The sequence below is a fragment of the Molossus molossus genome, unplaced genomic scaffold, assembly GCF_014108415.1.
Source record: "Molossus molossus isolate mMolMol1 unplaced genomic scaffold, mMolMol1.p scaffold_m16_p_22, whole genome shotgun sequence".
Classification (NCBI taxonomy): domain Eukaryota; kingdom Metazoa; phylum Chordata; class Mammalia; order Chiroptera; family Molossidae; genus Molossus; species Molossus molossus.
This window is the reverse complement of record NW_023425358.1, coordinates 36,608,286-36,617,581: the sequence shown is the minus strand read 5'-3', so window position 1 is coordinate 36,617,581 and position 9,296 is coordinate 36,608,286. Positions and strand designations below refer to the sequence as shown.

The 9,296-nt window shown below is 61.6% G+C and overlaps 1 protein-coding gene across 1 annotated transcript in view; it reads right to left on the bottom strand.

Annotated features, from left to right (window-relative positions):
* Positions 1 to 1,675: 1,675 nt before the first annotated feature.
* AACS (acetoacetyl-CoA synthetase) overlaps positions 1,676 to 9,296 on the bottom strand; it is a 28,797-nt gene continuing 21,176 nt past the window's right edge. Inside the window, exons 11-18 of the mRNA XM_036277121.1 lie at positions 7,975 to 8,039; positions 7,740 to 7,862; positions 7,234 to 7,347; positions 7,012 to 7,137; positions 6,397 to 6,466; positions 6,112 to 6,170; positions 5,202 to 5,404; positions 1,676 to 2,734 (exon numbers count right to left, since the gene is read on the bottom strand). Coding sequence (XP_036133014.1) covers positions 2,597 to 2,734; positions 5,202 to 5,404; positions 6,112 to 6,170; positions 6,397 to 6,466; positions 7,012 to 7,137; positions 7,234 to 7,347; positions 7,740 to 7,862; positions 7,975 to 8,039 — 898 coding nt within the window. The 3' untranslated portion in view covers positions 1,676 to 2,596. The remainder of the gene's footprint in view (positions 2,735 to 5,201; positions 5,405 to 6,111; positions 6,171 to 6,396; positions 6,467 to 7,011; positions 7,138 to 7,233; positions 7,348 to 7,739; positions 7,863 to 7,974; positions 8,040 to 9,296) is intronic.

The following is a 9,296-nucleotide window of genomic DNA, read 5'->3' as shown; positions in this document are numbered from 1 at the left end:
TTGCTTGACGGACCGGAACAGGACCGTGCCCTGGGCACCAGCAGTTCTGGGGTGTCCGTGGGAGAGCTGGAGAGCTGAGGTCAGGAGAGGTCTCCCACCACCCGGCCCCATCCAGACACTCCGTGCCGCCTCCACCCAAGCGAGCGAAGCCCAGGCCAGGCTGCCCCATGGCCCTCAAGTTTCCTGAAGCTGCCGGGTCGTGCGTGGTGCAACCTGTGACCACCGCGCAGAGGAGACAGGCAGCTGGCCAGCGGGTGGTTTTCCTCGGAGTGACGCTGGAGCCAAGGCACATCACATCACAGGACAGCCAGCGCCCCGGCGTCCGCGTGGCTGTTCTTCCCAGCCATCTGTCACCCGTGAAGTCCTCCAGCAGGCTGAGCGTGCCTCGGCACCTTGCTGGAACTAAAGGGCATGGGGCTCAGGCCTTGATGACTCTCCCGGAGAAGGAGCCTGACGTGAGCCCTGTGGAGGATGAGCCCAGCCTGGGGGACAGTCAACAACCAGGGTTCTTTCTGCTCAGGGCTCATATCTCCCCAACAACCACTCTGGCCCCGCAGGGATGGCCACCTCCCAACACCCCGAACCTGTGAAAATGTTCGGCTGCATGACCAGAGGACTGACGGCTGCAGATGAAATTAAACTTGCCGGTCTACAGATGGCACCATAGGGAGATCACCTGGACTCCATACAGGGTCCTCACATGTGGTCGGGGCAGGAGTCTGACGCTGCGGGGTGGGGGAGGGACCAGCAACTGGGATGCTGGCAGCCTGCAGACACTGGAAAACACAGGGAACCGATGCTCCCTGGAACCCCCAGAAGGCATGCAGCCCGCTGACACTCTGGTTTCAGCCCAGTGAGACCCAGGTCAGCAGCCTCTGACCTCCAGGACTATTAAAAACACATGTTTGAGGCCCTACATTCGTTGTGTTTTGTTACAGCAGTAGCAGGAGACTGGCCCAAAGAGGGAGTAAGCCCAGACTCCCCTACAGCTAGGACGGCTGTGCGGCCCACGCTGGCAATGACACAGAGAGAATAGGGCCCGGCTGCTGTGGCTCAGTGGACTGAGCAGTGGCCCATGGACTGAGGTCCCAGTTCGATTCCCAGTGAGGGCACATGCCCAGATTGCAGGCTTGATCCCCAGTAAGGGGCGTGCAGGAGGCATACAATCGATGTCTCTCTCTCTCTCCCTCCCTCTCTATAAAAAAATCAATAAAAAGATATTTTAATAAGGGGAACAGGCTCAGACTCCCTTGCAGCTAGGACGGCTGCGTGGCCCTCTGACAACGATGCACACGCTGATAGGCGCTCAGCTGGGTTTCCAGAAAAGCCACTGCTTTGCTGATAAGAAAGGGACAGACCGAGGGGGCGGGCTTTTGGCTTCTTACGCAGCCCTTTTTCCGGAACACGGCTCTTGCAATGACAAGAGCTGCTGTCCAGAAACCGGCCCTCAGCCACAGGGAAGCCCAGGTGAGAACATTATCGCCGTGGGGTGAGAGCACTCTTGGGTCACTTGGTCACCAGGGGCCCAGGAAATGCCCCAACCATTTGGACCAAGCCTCTCCCCCAGGACATGGCTCCTGCAGAACCCGATTCCTGCCCGGAGCCGGTCACCCCTACAGAGCACACGCGAGCACACTGCACGTGTAGTGTGTACACAACACATCTCTTTATTGCATTAGATTCCTCGTGGCACTGTCCCCTATTTTTATAATCCAGAAGAAAATGGATTCAAAAAAGTATTTCACTGTGCTGTTTTTAAAAATACAAAAATGAACATCAGGATTACAAGAACTGAAGAGAACATAGACGACCTGGCTGTCAACCCCGAGACGCGGCTGACAGGCGCGGTGCCCTCCTGCAGGCGAGGGCCCTAGGGCAGAGCAGCACAGGCTGAGGACACATCCCTGAGCGCCGCCCCAGGGTGGCGTCCAGCTCTCCAGACACCCACACACCAGGCCGTCCACAGTAGAGATTCTGAACCACTCAAAGTCCACGAAACAACAAGCTCCCAGTAAAGCTGGGCGTCCGCTGGTCCTCCGGAGGGGACTGCTCTCTGGGCAGCGCCCACCGTCTGGTCCTCCGGAGGGGACTGCTCTCTGGCAGCGCCCACCGTCTGGTGGGGCGACGCGGCTCCACCAGGAATGGCGCGTGTTCCATCCATCAGGGAGATGCGCAGGCGGCAGCCGCCGGGCCCTGACCACCAGCTGCAGGAAGTCACACTGGGCAGCGCCATTGTCACAGCTGATGGGCAACGACAGACAGACAGACAGACGGGCCCTGAGGGACAATGGCCAGAGCCGAGACTGAGGTACAGGGAGGAACAGACCTGTGCCTTAACCGAGAAGTGGACCCACGGGGGGCTGAGGGCCAGATGCTCCTCGGGGACAGGCTGTCGCTGGAGCACAGGTGCAGGCACAGCCCCACCCCCACACGCCCCTGGGCCTCCAGGTCAGGCCCGCATGCTGGCATGGGCAGACCGGCACCCCAGGTGGACCCCAGGTTCTCCCCAAGCCCAAAGCCTGAGCGCTGCGGTGCTGAGCGACTTCCTGGACCACACGGTTCTGGCACCGCCGTGCGCGGGAGGCGGACGGCGCGATCAGAAGCCCTGCAGCTCGGGGATGTGCCGGTACAGGTCCAGGGTCTCGGGGTTCGAGAAGGCTCCGCGGTACTCCACGGCCTTCCCGGCAATGACCTCCTTCACGGCCACTTCCACCTTCTTGCCGGTGAGGGTGTACTGCAGGGAAGGGGAGGACACAGACGCCTTTAACCCTGGGAGCACGGCCCTCGGCTCGGCCCGCCCGCACATCGAACCAGGCAGGCCCCCAGCCCGGGCCCAGGGCCCGCGCTCCCAGCTCCGGGCCGACCACGCAGGCACGGAGGGGCCTCACCACGCTAGCCCGTGGCACGCCCGCCACCACATCCGGGGGCTGGGGGCCGACCCCTAACCTGAGCTTGTTCCGTGGATGCAAAATGGGGTAACAGGACCCCACCCCGAGGCTGGGAGGTGAAGGGAGGGAGCACAGCTCTCGGGAGTGCCTCGAAATCGTGTTCTACCCGCATTTCGCTGTGCATGTTCCTTCACCACACGTGCCCGCGTTACAGAGACCAGCTGACGAGCATCCCAGGCTTCCCGTGACGTCGTCACCAATGGGCAACCGGAAATCACGTCTCATCCACCACCACCACCACAGTCTTGTCAACTGTTCCACTGAGAGGTGTTTATCTGAGCGGGAGGGGCATGACTTTCTCTCGTCACCTGTGGGCTCCGTCTGTGATCCTGACGGCGCTGGTGTGTTTAGGGGTCAGGAAGCTTCCAGGACAGGGGTGGGGCACATCCGGCCCTCTGGCCTCACAAACCCGCGGAATCAATACCAGCTAACACCAGAGCCTCACCAAATAGCTTGACCAAACAGAGCAGGGTTTTAAGGTGATGATTTTGTACCGTCCACAAAGGATACTATACATACCCGACGGCCCCGGCGGAAGAAAGGCCCCCCCACCCTGTTCTAGGACCACACAGCCCCTAAGCTGCTGGGCCGACCTCTCCAGCAGCAATGCTTGTTCTCTGAAACCTGCGGTGATGAAAATCCATTCATGCGGAAAACTCGCTGACGCGTGAGCTAACCGAGGATCTGAGCGCTGGCTGCCGAGGGCCCTGTCGCCGCGGCGGCCTCGGGGAGTGTCACACACGTTTCCTGTGCGCGTGAGCTTCACAGACGCTCCAGGCTCGTGGGAGCTAGTAATTACACCTCCCCTTAGCCAAAAGTAACCGGACAGTGTTTCAGAGGAGACCCCACTACTGTTTCCTGGTAGGAGGGGCCAGGGGAGAGAGACAGGACAGGCCAGGCGTACAAACTGTGACCCAGGACAAGGGCCTGACTTGTCCCCCAAATCCTTGTGGCTGGGCCAGACCCTCCCCGGCTCAGCGACACACAGAGAAAACCCTCCCCCAAGTGCTCCATTAACTCAGACCACGGGGCTCTGAAAATACTTGGAACACCTCAGGTCACCCTCCGCATGACCTCCGGCCCAGCAGTCCCCACAGAGCCGAGAGCAGGACAGGAGGGACACGTGCCGTCTCTCTCGCGTCCGGCCCAGTCCAGGAGCAGCAGCCTGGGGACAGCACGCCCAGCAGAGGGCGCTGCTCTCCCAGAACGGCCAGGCCAGGCCCACAGCACCGGTCTAGCCCAAGCGCATGCAGACAGGCCGGACCCGCTGAGGGCGGCCCTGGCCCCCTCAGGAAAGGCCGAGGGGCTGTGGATCCAGGCACCTCCTGGCCCAGGAGCCCACATCCCTGCAGAGTCCCCAAGAGAACTCCCTTCCCCTGCGACCCTTCCTCTGCATAACCCAAATGGAAAAGGACATGTGGGCACTATTTTCCAAGGAAGCAAGCCCACAGCGAGCGTGTGGCTGGGCTGGGGAAGCAGGGTCTCCATGAGCACCTGCACACAGCGGGCCTCGGGGGTACACCCCCCGCCCCCAGCCCGGAGACACCGTTTTAAAGGCGTTGCTAGAGAACCGACTCGTGCGCTGGAGGAGTTTCAGGGTCAACGGCCGCCGTCTTTCATGGCTCCCAGGAAGCCTTGTCTCGGATCCATCTGCCTCCAGCGCAGGTCCTGCTGGCGCAGCCGCAGAGCGCAGCGCCACCTGCTGGCTCCCGCGAGCAGCTGTTCCGCAGGCTGGAGGGCAGCCTGCCTCTTGTGTGTGGACTGCGGGGTACATGCCCGTAGCCAGCACTTCCTTCTCTCAGCTGACAGACCCTCGTTTTGTGGGCACAGCAAGTGAGACCTGTGCTCCGACTGGGAGCCTCACCCCACCTGAACAGGTCAGAGGGGGCACAGCCTTCAGGGCCCGAACAGACGGACTTAACAGGAAGCGCCAAAGCGACCGCACGCAGTGGCTCTTCAGAAAGCTGGGGTTCGTTTTCTCGGGATGATTCTGAGAGCACACTAACCCGCATCGGGAAAGGCCAGGGAGATGTGCAGGGCGAGCCTGCTTCCGCTCTGAACAGCGGGCTGGGCAGAAGGCGCTCGCGATGCAGTTTAGGGAGGGTCAGAAAAGAGGTGACAGGGAGAGAGCCTGTTGCCAGGCAACAGGGACAAACACTATGTAAAGCACGCGCCTTAGAGTTCCTGTGCATGGGCCTGCGGGAGACGGCGGCGTGCTGGCCCGCTGCGGGGCGGCAGGCGACAGAGCCTTACCGGGATGCCCTTGGTCTCCAGGATGAGGCTGGGCACGTGCCGGGCCGACAGGCCGACGCGGATGGCGTCCCGGATGCGCTGCACCAGGTCGGGCCGGAAGGTGTGCCCGGAGGCCATCTTCAGGAAGAGGACCACCCTCTCCTCCCCGTCCTCGTTGTACTGGGGGACACAGAGGCTGTCCGCCACCTCCTCCAAGGCTTCCACTGTGGAGACAGGGGGTGGGGCCACGCTCCAGCTGTCCGCCTCGGCCAACGCACCGGACAAGGACGGCCCTCTCCCCCCCAGCCCTGCTGGAAAGAGCCCCTGGAGACGGGGGGCAGGGGGAAGACGGTGTGAACAAGATCGTGTGCGGCCCTTACTTATTACGTTCCTTAAAGAGGAGGCAAGAACTCGTGGTGGGAGGAGCAGAGGCCGAGCGAGGTGGGGACTTCTCCCCCCGCTGCACAGCAGCCCCGACGAGACTGCGCAGCTGAGCTGCTGGGCTGAGTTGGGCCCTGTGAGGCCCCCGGATGAGCCCACTGTGCAGCGGGGGGCCACGGCCCACGCTGTATTTGGTGCCCTGCGTGGTACTGTGTGACCCTCAGCAACCTCGCAACCTCCCTGTGTTTCTGCTTCTCGACTCATAAAGAGCAGACTCAACTAACCGCCTGGCCGGAGCTCACCGTGAGCATGAAGCGTGACAGGGATGGGGACAGCCTGCGGTCTTGAGTCCCCTTCTGAGGTTCTGAGGGCTGCGAGCAGCGAGGACGAGGTGTGTCCTTAGGACACACCGGAAATGGCTAACTCACAGCAGGAGGCTCGGGGGCGGAGTCCTGCCGGAAGGTGAGTCTGCGGAAGGCAGCCCTCTGGGCGCCCCGCCAGGACCCCTCCTTCCCCGACTTGACAATGACTGGGGAGAAGGGGAACGTACCGATGTTGTAGATCTCCGAGCTGCCGAACCGCACTCCGTTGGGGTTGAGCGTGCCGTCGCTGGAAAGAGACGAGATCATGAACACGCCGCAGCTCCTGAGCGGAGCAGGGGGCCCTGGCCCACAAACCTCAGTCCTGGAAAAGCTGTCGCCCCTCCGCCCACCAGGTCCGAGCACAGAATAGTGAACCAGGCCCTCGGAAACGGACATGGGAAGCGCCCCCCTCCCCTCCCCGGCGCCTCGGGAAAAGGGGGTCCAAGGAAGCGAGGCCGACCACAGACCCTCACCTCCGGCCCAGCATGACGATGCCCCCGGTCTTGGGGTTGATCCTGCAGTAGTCACCGTGCGCCCAGACACCTGCAGGGGGCAGAGTGCTCAGTCACCCTGGGAGGGGGCTGCGTGGCAACGTGAGTCGCACTGGTGGACATCAGCAGGGCCCCCAAGTGGGAAAGGACAACCCTGGGCCTGGGGAGGAGAAGGGGGCCTGGAGGGGCAGCAGCGTGACCGGGCAGGCGTCTCCTGCCACAGGCCCGTACTGCAGGCCGGAGCTCAGGCCCCGGCCAGTGGACAGAGAGCCACCGCAGGTGAAGCCCAGGGAGCACGGAGGGCGAGGGAGGGACGAACTGGACGTGACACTGATGCGGAGCCACCCCTCGTCCTGGGGCTCAGCAAAGCTAACCACCCAAGGGATCAAACTTCTCCACCCACACGGAGCCGTAAAAAGAAGCCACGCCTCTCAGGGACTCACCAAGGGAGCAGTTAAAGCAGACAGAGCCCCCACCCCCACACAGGCAGGGGCCCTGGGCACAGAGGGTGCCGCCGAGGAACCTGAACCCAGAGACAGCTCCGGGACAGGCGGCACCAGAGTTCACGGCCCGGGCGGGGCTGCGAGCGGCGCCCACCTGGGAACTTGGAGAAGTACGCCTTGCGGTACTTGCTGCCGTTCTCGTCGTTCCAGAAGTGCGTGGGCTGGCAGGGGAACGGCTTGGTGCACACCAGCTCTCCGCTCGCCCCCCACACCGCCTTTCCTGGGGGGGGGGCTCGTTCAGCGAGTGCTGCCTGCGAGGCAGCTCTCGGACACTGCACACACACGCTCCCCAGTCGACACTCAGGGGGGGCCGTACCTTCCTCGTCCCAGGCCTCCACGGCCATGCCCAGGTTCCGGGCCTGGATCTCCCCTCTGTAGACAGGAAGACACACATTCTGGCCCATGAAGCAGGAGATGATGTCCGTGCCACCTGCGACCGCGACGAGACGAGACTCCAGTGAATGAGAGCGAAGGAGAAAGACCGGAAGGACGGACATCTATACCCCCGCAGATGAGCGCTGCCAAGTCCCAGACAGGGAGCCCCTCTCCAGGGAAATGAGACACTGGAGCGAGCCTTCCGTGTCCGGGTGACTTATTTCTGACCCAGTCCCCCGCGGGAGGAGAGACTAAGTAAACGACCTCTCGTGGTCACATGGGACATCAAGACTCAGCCGCATGAGAAACGAACGCTTCGCCCGTCAGATCCGCCCGGCAGGCACCGCGGGTCAGGGGCTGTGCCTGCGCAGGGGGACCGGCCTGGGGGCACCCCCCCCCTCCGAGTGCTGCAGGACCCCCTCCCTGGCGCCAGCACACGCAGCGTACCTGAGATGGAGCCCAGGAGGACGCTGGTCTTGATGCACCTGTACACGTAGTCGTAGCTCTGGGCCTTCAGCGGGGAGCCCGTGGACAGGATGGTGTGCAGCGTCTGCAGGCTGTGGGTCTCCACTGGGGGGAGGCAGCAAGACTGAACCACCTGCCGCTGGCCGGCACGCGGGGGACTCACAGCACAGGGCTGCGGCTCCCCGGCAGCTGGGGACCAGACACCGGCCACACTCACCTGGCCTCATGTTCCTCGCTTCGAGCACAGACAGCCACTTGGCGCCCGTTCCCAGGATGGTGATGCTGAGGGCACAGGAGGGAAGAAGTCACCGAAACTCCTCGAGCTTCTTTCCAAAACGGAAGGCTCACTTCCGATACGTGTGCAAAATCAAGACTCGTTTTTCTGGGTTAAGCTACTATTTGACCTTGGCTGAAGGGTCCTCACACCTGTTCACTGGCATCTGGCAGTGACACGCCTCACCCCCCGTGTGTGCACGGCACGGACATGGTGCTGGCAAAGGGGTGCCTGAGTGATGGACGAGCCCGCTCCCCGTCCCGAGGCTCCATCTGGAACCATCTCACCGCGGTGCGTCCGCTCAAGGCGGCGACACGGTTCAGGCGACCTGACGCCTGCCCCATACTAGCAAAACCAGACAAGACCCCGAGTTCCAACCCTGGCCCTAAGCACAAGACCCCCTGGCCACCACTCTCTTGTACACCATGCACGTGCATATACACACATACACTCACGCCCACATGCATGGTCACACTCAGACATGCTTACACACTCCACACACTCATTCACACACTTGCATGCATGCTCACACTCATTCACACATGCATGCTCACACTCAGGCATGCTTACACGCTACACACTCACATACATGCTCAGACATGCTTACACACCGCGCTCACACACATGCATGCTCACACTGACATGTTCACACAAACACATGCATGCTCACACTCCGGCATGCTTACACACCACTCACACGCGCATGCTCAGACATGCTTGCACACTCGCATTCACACACATGCATGCTCACTGACGTGCTTACACACCACACACATTCATATTCACATACACACATTCACATGCATGCACGCTCACACACACTCACACAGGTATGCTTACACATTCCTGCACACACACCAGGAGTGTCTCCATCCACAGCCTAGCTTGCAGTATTGGGGGGAAGATACGGGAGCCCTCCGAGTTCCCAGGGATTTGATTAACCTTTCGCTGGAAACACTCTCATTAGGAAAGAACCTCCATTGTACACCAAATGTCAGGATTTAAATATTTCCCAGGCTGGGCAACGTTGTATTTAAAATGTTAATGGCCAAGGGTGTTAAATGTTAGCGGCTCCTGTCTGCCCACCGTGCACAGACTCAGACTGTACGTAATGAGAACATCCCGACTCGGCTGACTCCCACGTTCTCATCCCGAAAACCCACCGGCAGGTCGACAGTGAGCAGAATCGGCCCCCAGGCACAATTAACAACGGTCATGAAACAGGACAGTGCCAGTGAGGACCAGGAGGGGCACCAGGCGGGGAG